Here is a 15,045-nt window from a genome sequence, read left to right as displayed (position 1 = left end):
GTTCCCCCAGATGTGGCAGTTCAATGTCACTATCAATCACCATGAAGCAGAGCCTGTCAGGGGAGATCCCACTGCCCAGGAGATGGTCATGTTATGAGGGCCCCACAGAAAAACGTCAGATGGCATCAATACAAAGTATTTTTAAAAATGATTCTGCATAGGCTATGGAAAAGATCACCCTAATTCCTCTCTCCAGCCCCAAGGATTGGAAGCCTAGATCAACAGAATTAACCAGCCAAGCTGGGATTAAAGGCTCAGCGCATCTTAGGCCTAGCTGAGCAGATTGGATGCAGGGGATATACAATTGGTAGCCAGTGCAAAATTAATTGGACACAGATTTCCAGGACCTGTGTGAAAGGGAGATGGGGAGGGGAAGGAACCCTGGAATGGGGCTAGATGACAGATGTGATTTCTGGTAGGATGGATGGGGATACAGATACATGCTGTGGAAGGGGTATTGGTTTCAGGCAACAGAGTGGGGGAGGAAGGGATTTGACGCAGGCAAGGTCTGAGGACGGAGGGGCATCTCAGGATATGCTCAGCACTCGCATGATATTGGTATAGCCAGAGCCAGGTCGCCAGCCTGTCACTACAATTACCAGATCCCCAGCGCGAAGGAAGCCACGGAGCTTTCCTGGGAGAGGGGAGAAGCAGTCATTCAGTCATGGAGGGATTCAGATCAGCCTTATAATAGTGAGAAGCAGCCTCCATCACCTCAAGGCTACCCTGTAGGATGGGATTAGGAGCCTAAGCTGGAGGCACTGCCAGGAAGGTCAAGACTGAAGAATGTTCATAGGGCAGAATGGAGTATATCCTTGCTACGTATTAAACCTGTCCATCCATGTAGCAGTGCTGGAGAAAGAGGACAGGCCACTCATGCATGAAATTCTAGCTACTCAGGAGGTTGAGATCTGAGGATCGTGGTTTGAAGCCAGACCAGGCAAGAAAGTCCATGAGACTCTTTTTTCCAATAAACTACTTTAAGAAAGCTAGAAGTGGGCTGGGAATGTGGCCTAGTGGTAGGGTGCTTGCCTAGCATACATGAAGCTCTGGGTTCAATTCCTCAGCACCATATATATATATGGCCGGAAGTAGCACTGTGGCTCAAGTGGTAGAGTGCTAGCCTTGAGCAAGAGAAGCTCAGGGACCATGTCCAGGCCCTGAGTTCAAGTCCCAGAACCAGCAAAAAAAATACATTTTAAAAATCTGGGGCCAGAGGAAATAGGCAAGGCCCTGTGAATGAATGTGAGAAGCTAGGTCAGAGGACTCCTGATATAAATGCCACAGAGGGAGGTGGAAAGTCTAGGGGACTTACCACTTTCAATGCCAAATTGGACTCTACGGTCGACATCATCTGCCCAGATGGCCTCTGGAGGTTCACGGTAGAGTACAGGGAAGACTCCTCGACAGAGGTGGACCTGGCGGGCAGCCTGGGCTGAACGGGTGACAGCAATGACTGCTGCCCGAGGCCGGTACCGAGACAGAAGCTGGGCTGAGCTGGAAGAATACAAGAAGACAAGCCCACAACATTAAAATGGTATTACACCAAGAAACAAGCTTGAGTTCTGGTTCTAGGTGTCAGCAACAAACTATGGAACACTAAATAGGTTATACTACTTCTCTGGGCCTTAGCTTTCTCCCTACCGCACAATGATGATAGGAGATAGCACATATATGAAATATATGGGCTGGGAATACGGCCTAGTGGCAAGAGAGCCTGCCTCGTATACATGAAGCCCAGGGTTCAATTCCCCAGTACCACATATATGGAAAACGGCCAGAAGTGGCGCTGTGGCTCAAGTGGCAGAGTGCTAGCCTTGAGCAAAAGGAGGCCAGGGACAGTGCTCAGGCCCTGAGTCCAAGGCCCAGGACTGGCCAAAAAAAAAAAAAAAAAAAGAAATATATGATATAAAGAGAAACTTCTTTAGGAAACATAAAGCCAGTCAGGTGCTGTAGCTCACAATTGTAGCCCTTGATAATCAGAAGTCTTGAGAGCTGAGGTTCACAGTTCAAAGCCAGCCAGGGCTGAATAGTCCTCAATGCTTCATCTCCAATTAGCCAATGAAAAAGCTGGACTCGCCAGGTGCCAGTAACTCACAACTGTAATTCTAGCTACTCAGGAGCCAGATATCTGAGGACTGAAGTTCAAAGCCAGGCTGAGTAAGAAGGTCTACCAGACTCTTATCCCAATAAACTAAAAAACAAGGGGCTGGGAATATGGCTTAGTGGTAGAGTGCTTGCCTTGCATGTATGAAGAACCAGGTTCGATTCCTCAGCACTACATAAACAGAAAAGCCAGATGTGGTGCTGTGGCTCAAGAGGTAGAGTGCTAGCCTTGAGCAAAAAGAAGCCAGGGACAGTGCCTAGGCCCTGAGTCTAAGCCCCAGGACTGGATAAAAACAAAAACAAACAAACAAAAAACCAGAGTGGGGCTGTGGCTCAAGCGGTAGAGTGCTAGCCTTGAGCAAAAATCTCAGTGACAGTGCTCAGGCTATGAATTCAAGCCCTAGTACCACAAAAAGACAAAAGAACAATAACAAAAAATAACACCTCCCTAGAGACTGTTCATTTATACGGTACTACATTTACAAATAATTCTTTATATCTCTTGATAATTCTCACAAACTCAAGAAGAACAAATGGCTATTTCAAATAAACTCACAGAGACAGAACAGGTTTCCAAGGCTCAAGAGAGTTACCTAAGGTATCACAGCTAAACTCCAGAACAAAGCCTTGAACTCAAGCACACTGTGCCCTTCTGCAATACCTCAGCATTATACAGCTCCTTCAGCCCAAGTGATGTGCCTAGTAATGCCACTGTCCCCTGCCAGTCCCCTTGGAGCTCACTGCACAAGTCCTGGCCTACCCCAAGATCTGCCTCTGTGACCTCTGGTTCCTCTTGCCCTGAAATAGTACTCTTCATCCCTGGCCATCAGACACTACTCAGGCCTGTGGGCCACTCCAGCCAAGCCCTGACCAAAGCCCTATGTGGTGTGAGTGTGCCCCTCACCGCCCAGTCGTGGTCAGGACGATGATGGCAGCAGCGCAGCACTTGAAGGCAGCCTCCACAGCACCAATGGCGGTGACCTCAGTGGGGTCACGGCTCAGCGGCGCTGCTCGTCGTAGTTCCTCAAACAGCTGCCGGTGGTAAACAGCAGCCTCTGCCTCTCTGGCAATCTGAAGGCATCAAGAAGTCAGGCTGGGCAGGGGCAACAAGGGACCCAAAGTGGTTTGGTTTCGTGGTCTTTCATCCTGAGCTCCTACCGCATGCTGCATCCTCACAGCTTCTACAGGAAAGTGGCCTTTGGCAGTCTCTCCCGACAACATGATACAGTCTGCTCCATCCAGCACAGCATTGGCCACGTCACTTGTTTCTGCCCGGGTTGGCCGGGCTTTAGTGATCATGCTCTCCAGCATCTGGGGGACACCACGGGCATCAGGACTGTAGGAGTCATACTACAAGTAACTTACAAATCCAGTCCTGGACTCTTGACATTTGAATTTTCTCACCTAAAAATAGGGGTCACATCACAGTATTTCTTTCTTTTTTTTTTTTTTTTTGCCAGTCCTGGGCCTTGGACTCAGGGCCTGAGCACTGTCCCTGGCTTCTTTTTGCTCAAGGCTAGCACTCTGCCACTTGAGTCACAGCGCCACTTCTGGCCATTTTCTGTATATGTGGTGCTGGGGAATCAAACCCAGGGCTTCATGTATACAAGGCAAGCGCTCTTGCCACTAGGCTATATCCCCAGCCCGACATCACAGTATTTCTACCTAACTGCATTGCGTCACGATCAAACACTGAGCAGCCAAGTGTGGCGTAGACCTAATGTGTGCCCATTGAGTACCCCAGTGCCAAGGGTTCACTCCAGACCTGTGTGGCGCAGACCACAGGCTTGCCCGCTAAATTGCAGCGTCCAATCATCATCTTCTGAGCCAGAAAAACCTTTTCAGCTGGGATCTCGATGCCCAGGTCTCCCCGTGCCACCATGATGCCATCGCTCACCTCCAAGATTTCATCAAACCTGGACAGTTGGGAGGAATCAGGGCTGGGGCAGAGCCAAGAGGTGGCAGAGAGCAGGTTGAAGAAGGACAATGGTTATAGGTCTGACAAGAACAAAGACCAAGCCTCACTTCTTCACGCCTTCATGGTTCTCGATTTTGCTGATAATTTTAATGCTCTCTCCTTCTCTCCCCAGGGCAGCCCGGACGGCAGCCACATCACTGGCTTTGCGCACAAAGGAGGCAAAGATGATGTCCACACCATGCTTCACCCCAAAGCGCAGGTCCATGACATCTTGCTCGGATAGACTAGGCAAGTCCACCTCGGCGCCTGGCAAGTTCACGCCCTTCCTGCTGCCCAAGATACCACCGTTTTCCACTTCGGTCACCAGCCCCTCTGGGCCTAGGGGCATGGAGAGAGCCATCTTTTGTCAAGGGGGAGGGAGGTTAAGGCGGAGTGACGACAGAGCAGATCCGGGGCTTGGACCCTCAAGAGCCCACGTACAAACAGTAGGGGCCCTGAGGGACGTGAGTGCAAATCCAGCCCCGCCCCACCCCCTAGTGAGGGCAGGGACTCCCGGGCTGGGTGGGAAAGCACGCGTGCCCAGGGTAAGGTGTGGCTGGTCAAGGAGCGCACGGGGCGCCGAAGGGGAAGGAATGTGCCCGGTGATCGATGGGGGGCCGGGGGAGGGGGGGAGAGGGAGGAGCATCCACACCGACTTTCTGGACCACGAGGGAGATGAGCCCGTCGTCAATGTAGACACGGCCCCCCACGGCAACGACGCGGGCGATGTTGGGGTAGTCCACCCACACCGTGTTCGCGTTCCCACGTGCGCGGAAGGCTGGGTCCACAGTCACCAGCACCTGGGAGCCCTTCACGATCTCCACTTCCGACTCGGGGCCCTGGGGGCGTGGCCAGAGCGGACGTGAGCCTCAACTTCCCGCCCCCTACGCCGTTCAGGCCCCGCCGCCCAGGCCCCGCCCCTTGACGCCCCACGCCCCGCCTCTGGCCCCGCCCCCCAACGCCTCCCCGTTCCCGGTCTCCTGGCTGGGCTAGGCCCGGGCCCTGCCTCTCACCCCCTGCAGGATCCCAGTTCGAATCTCCGGTCCCTTGGTGTCCAGAGCGATGGCCACAGGCCGGTAACTGAGCGCGGAAGTTGCAAAGCTCTCCGCTGCCTCCCGGATGTTGGCAATGGACTCGGCATGGTACTGGGGGTCGGGAGCGGGGGTGGGGGGGGGCGCGGAACGGAGATTTCAAGAGGTGTTCATTTCCAGAAGCGCCCTCCAGCTTCACCCTCCACCCAACCTCCGAGCACCTCATGGGAACCGTGGGAAAAGTTGAGTCTTGCAATGTTCATCCCGGCCTTGATCATCTCCTTGAGGCGCTCCACGGAGCGAGAAGCCGGCCCTGGAACCAGAGAGTCCCCTCCAACTCAGGAGACGACCAACCCCCCCCCCCCCCCCCCAAAGCTTCCAGAGCCACTGCACCGCAGAGGAGTACAGATACCTGGCCGTGATTCCTCACTAAACGCTATCTACACACTCAGGGAGGCAGCCAGATGAGTGATATGGAAGATAGGGTAGGGGTAAAAGTCAGATGAGGGTGTTTGGGGACAGGTATGAGGCTTTAAGTCTGAGAAACCTCATTGGTTGAAAGCTGAGTTCTGTCAACTGAGAATATTCTGTCTTCTCCCAAGACCATCAACAGCCTCTCTCTCTCTCTCTCTCTCTCTCTCTCTCCCCCTTTCCTCCTCCCCCCCTGCCCCCCAATTAGCATTGGGGATTAAACTGGGGCCTTTATGCTGTCCTTGGCTTTTTTACTTGAGGCTGGCACTGGAGCACTTAAATCACACCTCTACTTCCAGATATATATACTGGTAAATTGGAGATAAGAGTCTCACACTTTTCTGTAAGACTAGCTTCAAACCATAATTCTCAGATCTCAGCCTGTCCTGAGTAACTAGGATTACAGGTGTGAGCCACCCCTGCCTGGCTCCCCCCCTCCCGCCACCCTTTAGTGCAAGAGATTGAATTCAGGGCCTTCTGTGTACTAGGAAGCTGTCTACCACCGAGCTGCACCCAGCTCTTTCCATTGGCCTCCAGGACACCGTGCTCTCTCAACGTTCTCTTACTTCACTATTCTCTCCTTCTGAGTCTCCCTTCTTCAGCAGATATCCAAGACTTATCTCTGTCTTATTTAAAAATATTGGTCATGGGGCTTGATCTCAGGGCATAGGTGCTGACCCTGTGCTTTTCTGCTTAAGGCTAGAGCTCTACTACTTTGAGCCACAGCTCCACTTTTGGTTTTTGAGTGATTAATTGGAAGTAAGAGTCTCCCATGGACAGGCTTATTTCTGTCATTTTTATCTTATTTGTTGATCGGTATCAAACCCAGGGACTTGTTAATACAAAACCTATGCTTTACCACTGAGCTACATCCCCATTTGTTATTTTACCTCCACTCCTATGGTTATTGCAATTATTATCATGACTTGAAATGCTATCTATATATGGATGACTCATATTTTATGTTTTCATTCCAGACGTTTTTTACCAATCCCTAAGTTGTGCATTAGACTGACAACCCTGTATCAACCTTGGATGTTTAATATGCATCTCAAATTCAGTCATCCAAGTTGAAATCCTGATCTCCCATAACTCGCCTACTAGTTTTTCCTTCCCAGATGGTAATGACATCTTCCAGTTCCTCATTCCAAAAATCTTGCAGTTGGTTTTGACTCCTTTCTTCTGTGTATCACCTTCACCCCATACTTGTCTAGTTCAATAGGAAATCCTGTTAGATCTACCTTCATAATGCATCCAGAACCATCAGATTACTTTCTGACCTCCTTCCCTGCCATCGCCTTGGTTGCGTGGGAAATACTACAGGAGCAGCTTCTGTTCACACTCAATGCCCCCCCCCCCACCCCTCCTATCTATTTTCAGTATAGGCACCAGGATGATTTGGTTAAAATCTCCCTGCTCAAAACTCAGTAGTTTTTATTTGTTTGTTGATTGCTTTGTTGGTTGTGAGACATGAACTCTGTGCCTGGGCACTGTCCCTGAGCTCTTCAGCTCAAAGCTACCGCTCTACCACTTGAGCCACAGAGCCACTTTCAGTTTTCTGGTGGTCAACTAGAGATAAGAGTCTCATGGACTTTCCTGCCCTGGCTGGCTTTGAACCTTGATCCTCAGATCTCAGCCTCCTAAATAGCTAGGATTATAAGTGTGAGCCACTGGTGCCCAGCCAATTTAGCAGTTTTCATTTCACTCTGCAAAGCACAACTCAAACTCTAAAAATTGCAGAAGCCCCACTGATCTACCCCTTCCCCAACATCTTCATGTCTTTTAGTGGTCCCTTTATCTAGAACTTCCTTCCCCCAGGCATTTAAGACTAATTCTCCCTTTCTCGGTAACAGCTGTCCTGACCTTCCTGTTTAGGGCCATAACCTGTCTCCTCAAAGCCCTGGTCCCCTTACCACACTCTATTTTTCTCTTTTCTCCATAGTACTTCTCCTGTTTACTATCCTGATTTACTTTTTTTTTTTTTGTCAGTCTTGGGCCTTGAACTCAGGACCTGAGCACTGTTCCTGGCTTCTTTTTGCTCAAGGCTAGCACTCTGCCACTTGAGCCATAGCGCCACTTCTGGCTGTTTTCTATACATGTGGTGCTGGGGAATCGAACCCAGGACTTCATGTATATGAGGCAAGCACTCTTGCCACTAGGCCATATTCCCAGCCCCCTGGATTTACTTTTTGACAATTATTGTTGATTCTTTGTCATTCCACCCAACTAGGCTGTCAGCTCAAGTAAGCAGTTGTCTCTGTTTTATTCACTGTTGTAATCCTGAGCCCCAAACTTTGTCTACAAATCTAGGGAATGAATAACTATGTTAAAACATGGAGACATTTCAAAGATTAAAATGAAGGAATAACCCCAATGCTAATTTCCTGTAATCCTAGCTACTCATGGGGCTGAGATCTGAGGATCATGGTTCAAAATCAGTCCTGGAAGAGAAGTCCAGGAAAATTTAATCTCTAATTAACCAGCAAAAATCCAGAAGTGGGGTGTGGTTCAAATGGTAGAGCATGGTTAGGTGCTGGTGACTAACGCCTGTAATCCTAGCTACTCAGGAGGCTGAGCTCTGAGGACCAGAGTTCAAAGCCAGCCTGGGCAGGAAAATATGTGAGACCCTTATCTCCAATTGACCACTAGAAAACTGGAAGTGGCTCTGTGGCTCAAGTGGTAGAGTGCTAGCCCAGTGCCCAGGCCCAGAGTTCAAGCCCCATGGCCAACAACAAGAACAAAAAGGTAGAGCACTAGACTTGAGCAGAAAAAACAAGAGTGCAAAGCCCTGAGTTCAAGCCCACTAACACACACACACACACACACACACACACACACACACACACACACACACAAAGAAATACCTCTTGACACACCGAAGATGCTGTTTGAAGTTGCCAGGGGACATGTGGACTTACCAATGGTGGCAATGATGCTGGTACTTCGAGCAGCTAATGGCTCAGAATCAATGTCCAGCAGACAGAGGTGTTCCAGGAAGGTGTCTGCCATAGCGGCTGACAGCTGCTGCTTCTGGAAGAAGGCAGTCCCCAGCTCCTGGGTGAGCTGGGCTATGCTAGCACGCCGCAGATATCCCGCTGGTCCTGCAGTGGTAGAAGGGGTCTCAAGGATTGCACAGCCTGCCTTTCCTCTACATGGTGTGCCTCAGTGTACCCCATATTTCTTCTCCCAGCTCTCTAGTTTCTTTTCCTCCTCCTATTTCTCCTCCTCCTCCTCCTCTTCTTCTTCTTCTGCCAGTCCTGGGGCTCGAACTCAGGGCCTGAGCACTGTCCCTGAGCTTCTTTTGCTCAAGGCTAGCACTCTACCACTTGAGCCACAGCACCACTTCTGGCTTTTTCTGTTTATGTGGTACTGAGGAATCAAACCCAGGACTTCATGCATGCTAGGCAAGCACTCTACCCAGGAAGCCACATTCCCAGGCCTAAATGCCTTCTTTTGAACTAGGCATTATGCATAAACTATCTCATTTAATGCTAAGGAGTCTATAAAGCATATACTCTGAAATGCTCTAATTATCCCACTTTTACTGACAAGGAAATAGAAGCTAAGGTAAAATAAATTCTGCAAGATCATGCAGGTTCTTATGTTATAGAGATAGGATTCAAATCTAGGTCTGACCATCCTAGGCTCAAGTTCTTGATCACCCAACTATATAGACATTTCACAGTCCCAGAGTTCTTGGCCCACAGCTGGGTACTTCCCTTGGCTTCAGCTCCCTTCCATGTCTACTTCACAGTGGCCCTTTATTATCTTACCCAGGAGTTAATCACTTCTGTATTCTATTCCTTCCACCTCTGGCAGTTAGCTGATTTCCTCACCCCACTCCTGGGTGTCTTTAGCCTATTCAATAGAGCTCCGGTATGTGGGAGCTTGGGGGAGAATTGGCCCATCCCATCCCAGAGGGTCCAGCTGCACCTTCCATGTCACCGCACGCCTACCCCGTCTCTGTAGGTCTGCTTCACAATATGTCACGCCAGAGGCAAAGGGCCGGCTGGGCTGTGCAGCAGCCTTGAGGACTGGTTAAAGTGTCACCAGTGAGCATCTCTCTGGCCAATAGAAACTAGGGGCCAGAGTCCAGGAACCACGGGAGTGCCCCGTGGAGGCCATGCTTTAGGCTCCCCTTTGGCTTGCCTATGGGGCCTGAACAGGAAGCTCAGACCAGGGTCCATATTTAACACCAGGGACACCCTGATAACACCCTCCCCAAATCCCTCGACCTCCACTTCTCATTTGTACCCTCATTGCCTTCTATGCTCAATAGCTTCTGTCCCCTTCTTACCTCTTGGAGCTCCGGTTAGTACAGACTTTGCCAAGTCCTTTTGGGACTGTGAGATCCATGACCAAAGCTGCTGGGGCTGAATGTTCTCTTGGACTGACATGCTTTCAATGTGTGAGGCTGGGAGGAGAGCATGACAAAACTGCTGGGCTTATCTAGGGGACCCAGAGAATAGAGAAGGGGCACACCCGGGAGGCAATCCCATCCCCCAGACCTGCCAGCTCTCTGCCCCTGCCTCTGCTATACACCTCCTAGCTCACCTTTTTTTTTTTTCTTTTTTTTTTCTGGCCTTGGGACTTGAACTCATGGTCTGGGCACTGTCCCTGAGCTTCTTTGGCTCAAGGCTAGCACTCTACCACTTGAGCCACAGCACCACTTCTGGCTTTTTCTGTGTTTGTGGTGCTAAGGAATGGAACCCAGTACTTTAGGCGTGTTAGGCAAGCACTCAAGTGTAGGGCTCTACCACTTTGGGCCACAGTGCCACTTCCCCTCTCACCCATTTCTGATGATCAATTTTCAATTCATTCTCACTGTCTGGTCATCAGACGTGTTTATTTATTTTTGCTGGTGAGAGCATTTCCACCCCCAGCCCTCTTTTGTATGTTACTGAAGTAAGTCTTAGCTCAATTGAGGAAGCAGGGGCTTTGGGTTAGGGACTAGAGTCTGAAGAAAGGGGAAAGCCATGATAGTATACTGGGTCTCTCACTTTCCCCAATTATTTCTCTGTCCTGACCCAGAAATACAAAAGACCACTCTGTGAACGCTAACTAGGGACATGAACATTCATTCCCAGGCACTGATAAACTGGTTTCAGTTGTTGTTAATCAGCCTTGTCTCTGAACACGTAGAGGCCGGGCCCCATCCTAGCAACATCCCTTCAGCCCTAGCAACCTCCACAACCTGACTTCCTCCGTGCCCTCATGCCTAGGCAGACCGTTCCTCCTCGTGTGGCTGTCCACCACAGGGGGCACTGTGGCCCCCACTTCATCCCCCCTGAGAAATGTTTTGGGCTGCTTCTTCCTTTGGAATTCTAACCAACTCTTACTTGGGATGGTGTGGGGCAGTCCCATGGGAATTCCCCTTCCTCTCCCCTCAGTGCAACTGTAGGATTCTCTCAAAGGCTTTTTTGTATGGCATCGTAAAGTGGATGGTCCCTTGCCTCGTCTCCGCTGTCCAGTATTTATTGAGTACCTCCTCCTTGCCAGACTCTGAGGATATAGTGATGGGTGAAGAAAATCAGGCATTTTTTCATCTACAGAAGCTACAGTATAATAGGGAAACTAATCCTTATAGAACTATTGTACTGTAAATTCTGTAGGTGGGAAATAAATGTACAGCTCAAAGAAATAAAAGTATAGCTCCAACTTGTGTGCTACTAAGGAGTGCTGAACAGAGAAGAGAGGACAGTAGAGTAGGTAGAGAGTAGGTAGAGAGTAGGACAGAGAGTAAGTAGAGAAGGAAAAGGTATTTTAAACAAGGTGGTTGGGAAGGCCGTGTGTGTGTGTGTGTGTGTGTGTGTGTGTGTGTGCGCGCGCGCGTGCCAGTACTGGGAGATTGAACTCAGATTCTCATGCTCTTGTTCAGCTTTTTCCACTCCAGGCTGGTGTTCTACTAATTGAGCCACACCTCCACTTCTGGATTTTTGCTAGTTAACTGGAGAAAAGAGTCTCATGGCTTTGTTTGCCTGGGTTGGCTTAGAACTGTGATCTTCAGATCTCAGCCTCCTGAGTATCTGGGATTACAGATGGCAGCCTCTTTGACATGATCATTTTGTTGACAGTACTGGGATTGGAATTCAGGGCCTCCTGCTTGCTAGGCAGGTGATTACCGCTGAGCCATGCTTCTAGCCTGAGTTGATCATATTTCAATTGAGATTTGAAGTATGAAAAGGAACCTGCAGAACAAAGGAGCCAAGGACTCTCCTATGGGGTAGAAATACATGCCAAGGCTTTTTCTTTTTCTCGGTCCTGGAACTTAGGGCTTGGGTGCCACCTTGATCTGCTTCAAGGCTAGTGATTTACCACTTGAGCCACCATTCCACTTCCAGCTGTGTTGGTGTGGTTAATTGGAGATAAGACCCTCATAGACTTTTCTTGCCTGGGCTGGCTTCAAACCCCAATCCTTAGATCTCCATTTCCTGAGTAGCTATGATTACAGGCATGAGCCACTGGCACCCTGCTTATGTCAAGGCTTTGAGGAAGAAAAAGGTTGTTGTCCAAGCAAGGAAAAGCTACAGCAAGTTTGGAATGGAGGGGCACTGCCCATGGTGAAACTGGGAACCAGAGTAGGGCCTTGTACTGGTAACAGCATATGATCCAACTCATGTTTTAGGTTTGATGCACGGAGAGCAATAAGAGGCTTCCAGAGTAATCCAGGTGGGAAGATGATGGGTTAACCAGGTAGCAGTATGGGTAGAGAGAGGGAGTTGGCTTTGAGATACATTTTGGAGAAAAGCAGACAGAATGAAATGGTAGGGGTGGGGGGTAGGGAGGCTCCCATTTCCTAGACGACAACCCTAAAGGACCTGACTTTGCTATGGTTTAATGTTCATGTTGTTCTCCATATGAGTATCAGTATTCAGGAGACAAATGTGAGTTTATTTAAATTGGGCTTTTTCAAAGCAGGCTCCAAAGAAGATAGAGGAGGCTCTTAAAAGTTCTGTATCCCGGAGGTGAGGAGGCAAGAAGGGCTGTTACTGGAAGCACGCGGTTGTGAGGCCATAGGCTGGGTGGTGTCTTCCTCAGCATAGGGTGTGTGTCCTCTCCAGAACGTGGCAAGGAACTTTGATCTCATGTGACCAGTTACACAGGAAGAATGTTACAAAGGCCATCTAGTTTTTATGAATCAAAGGAAAGATTTAGCAGTTTTGGTTTTTTTTTTTCTTGCCAGTCCTGGGGCTCGAACTCAGGGCCTGAACACTATCCGCGGCTTCTTTTTGCCCAAGGCTAGCACTCTACCACTTGAGCCACAGCGCCACTTCTGTTTTTTTCTGTTTATGTGGTGCTGAGAAATTGAACCCAAGGCTTCATGCATGCTAGGTAAGCACTCTATCGCTAAGCCACATTCCCAGCTCCCTTAGCAGTTAACTTCTAAGTGAGACTTGTCTTCAGCCAAAGGAGGCACAGAAAGACAGAGAAGGCCAAGAGCAGTAGTTCATGCCTGTAATCCTTAATGGGCTGGGATCTGAGGATCACGGGGTTTGAAGCCAGCCAGGGCAGGAAAGTCCATGATACTCTTATCTCCAATTAATCACAGAAAAGGCTGGAAGTGATGCTGTGACTCAAAGTGGTGAGCAAAAAGGAGCTTAGAGACAGTGCCCAAGCCCAGAGCTTGAGCCTCAGGACTGGGGATGGGTGGGTGGGGGTGGGAAGACAAAGCAGGGGGCAAAGGGCAATTCTGGAGCACTGCAGTTCCAACTTGAGCAGTTGGGTAGATGAGTGAAGAAATAAGTTTGAAATGGGGTGGGGTTGGAGAGATTGCAGGGCTAAATTTGAGATGATAATCACTAAGATCTACAGGCAGACAGCAGAACCTGCTTATTGAGTACTTCCTGTGTGAACCATTAGCATTCAGCCCCTCAAGCACAAGTCTATTTCTGTCAAGAGGCCTAGAAGGGAAGTAGGAGTGACAGGCTGGTATACAAACCAGAGAGCTAGGTAAGGGGTATTATATAATTATAACTATGACCACTCTAGATTTTTCTCTACCATTCTGCTTCTGGGTCATAGGCCTTGACCTTGGCTGGTGTCTTCTGCAGGGTCTGGCACCCATCGGGATAAGATGAGAATGAGGCATGTACATCCCTAACTCCCCCACCTTGTGAACTCATTGAGGTCCTTGCTACTGCTAGGGGCCCCTTCTGTCCAGATTCTAGCAACCATTTTCTCCCATCCCTAGGACACTTTAGAGGTAAGCGTCCATTGTTATTGATCCAAGGTTATGTCTCACCCCTTGACATTTACTGATCCTGCTGCCCAGACTTCTGCTAAGAATCTTGTTAAGAAACTCTCATTGCCAGGCACTGATGGCTCACGCCTGTAATCCTAGCTACTCAGGTGGCTGAGATGTGATGATCACAGTTCATTGCCAGCCTGGGCAGAAATGTCTGTGTGACTCTTATTTCCAATTAACTATGAGAAAACAGAAAGTGGTGCTGTGGCTCAAAGAGGTAGAGTGCTAACCTTGAACGATAAAGCTGAGAGACGGCACCCAGTCATTGAGTTCAAGCCCCACTACCACCACCAACAAAAACACTCTCTCCTGAACCTTGCCTGATACACATGCCTGAAGCTGAAAGGCAAGTCAGAGGTAGGGCTGGGGATTCACACCCAGAGACTATAGCGTGGGGCCTGAGCTGATACCACTAAGCTCTTCTTTCTTTCCCTAGAATGATCAGTGGAAGTTAAGGAGAGAAAGCCCTTGTGCTTGGAGAGTTGAGAAGGGACCTGGAACTTTAAGGTTGGTCTGTCAATTTTTTTTTTGGTCATATAATTGAGCTTAATTCTAAATCCTGAGTTCCCATCCCTCCAAACTGGCAGAAAATTCAAGCTGTTTTCCTCAGAGCTCCCTCACCCATGTGTAGTGCCAGTGGCTAGCATTCTGTCCTCAGTATTTATCCATCCTCCCCAGAGGGTTTGTCCTGTGTAAAAATCTACAATCTAACTAGGTGCTGGTGACTCAAGTATTATCCTAGTTCCTCTGGAGACTGAAATCTGATGATGGCAGTTCAAAGGCAACCCAGGCAGAAAAGTCTGTGAGACCCTTATCTCCAATAAACTACTCAGAAAAAGCTGGAAGTGGCGCTGTGGCTCAAATGGTAGAGCGCTAGCCTTGAGCAAAAGAATCTCAGGAACAGTGCCCAGGTCCCCCTAAGTTCAAGGACTGGCAAAAAAAAAAAAAAAAAAAAAAAGGAAGGAAGGAAGGAAGGAAGATTCCACAGTCTAGGCCACAGGTGCTAGGACCCTGTGGTGCGACTGCCAGCTTCTACTGCACTGTTTCATCCTCTTCCCACACTTCGGCCCTCTCTCCTCTCAGGGCCTCAGAAGTTCCCATCCAAGGCCCACTGACTCCATTGGGCCTGAGGCGAAGAGACCGTGGTGGTAGCAGGAGCCTGTGGAGGGGGAAGCAGTTCACCTGATACAGCCATGGTCTGGCAATTCCGAGCTGACTTCAGGATCATTTAGGAG

General features: G+C 49.3%; 1 protein-coding gene across 4 annotated transcripts; it reads right to left on the bottom strand.

Annotated features, from left to right (window-relative positions):
• Positions 1 to 120: 120 nt before the first annotated feature.
• Pklr (pyruvate kinase L/R) lies at positions 121 to 10,000 on the bottom strand. Of its 4 annotated transcripts, none has more exons than XM_048356812.1 (11): positions 9,863 to 10,000; positions 8,484 to 8,666; positions 5,316 to 5,407; positions 5,077 to 5,208; positions 4,716 to 4,902; positions 4,132 to 4,402; positions 3,872 to 4,022; positions 3,265 to 3,417; positions 3,011 to 3,177; positions 1,316 to 1,497; positions 121 to 634 (listed from the first exon to the last, which is right to left on the bottom strand). In XM_048356812.1, exons 1-11 carry the CDS (start codon positions 9,960 to 9,962, stop codon positions 528 to 530), a joined length of 1,725 nt encoding a protein of 574 aa, XP_048212769.1. In that variant the 5' UTR covers positions 9,963 to 10,000; the 3' UTR covers positions 121 to 527. The 4 variants fall into 4 exon arrangements, with proteins under 4 accessions (XP_048212769.1, XP_048212771.1, XP_048212770.1 ...); XM_048356814.1 differs by lacking the exon at positions 9,863 to 10,000 and adding an exon at positions 9,522 to 9,608; XM_048356813.1 differs by lacking the exon at positions 9,863 to 10,000 and adding an exon at positions 9,499 to 9,600.
• Positions 10,001 to 15,045: the final 5,045 nt, after the last annotated feature.

The sequence above is a fragment of the Perognathus longimembris genome, chromosome 11, assembly GCF_023159225.1.
Source record: "Perognathus longimembris pacificus isolate PPM17 chromosome 11, ASM2315922v1, whole genome shotgun sequence".
NCBI classification, from domain to species: domain Eukaryota; kingdom Metazoa; phylum Chordata; class Mammalia; order Rodentia; family Heteromyidae; genus Perognathus; species Perognathus longimembris.
This window is presented reverse-complemented; position numbering and strand designations above follow the sequence as displayed.

What these genes read in the sequence shown, in the direction of transcription:
- Pklr (XM_048356812.1), bottom strand. Translation starts at nt 9,962, where the DNA reads ATGTCAGTCCAAGAGAACATTCAGCCCCAGCAGCTTTGGTCATGGATC. An exon ending in ACTAACCGGAGCTCCAAGAG is followed by an intron (nt 8,667 to 9,862) that starts GTAAGAAGGGGA and finishes CTACCACTGCAG; the next exon opens with GACCAGCGGGATATCTGCGG. An exon ending in GTCCTGACCACGACTGGGCG is followed by an intron (nt 1,498 to 3,010) that starts GTGAGGGGCACA and finishes GTATTCTTCCAG; the next exon opens with CTCAGCCCAGCTTCTGTCTC.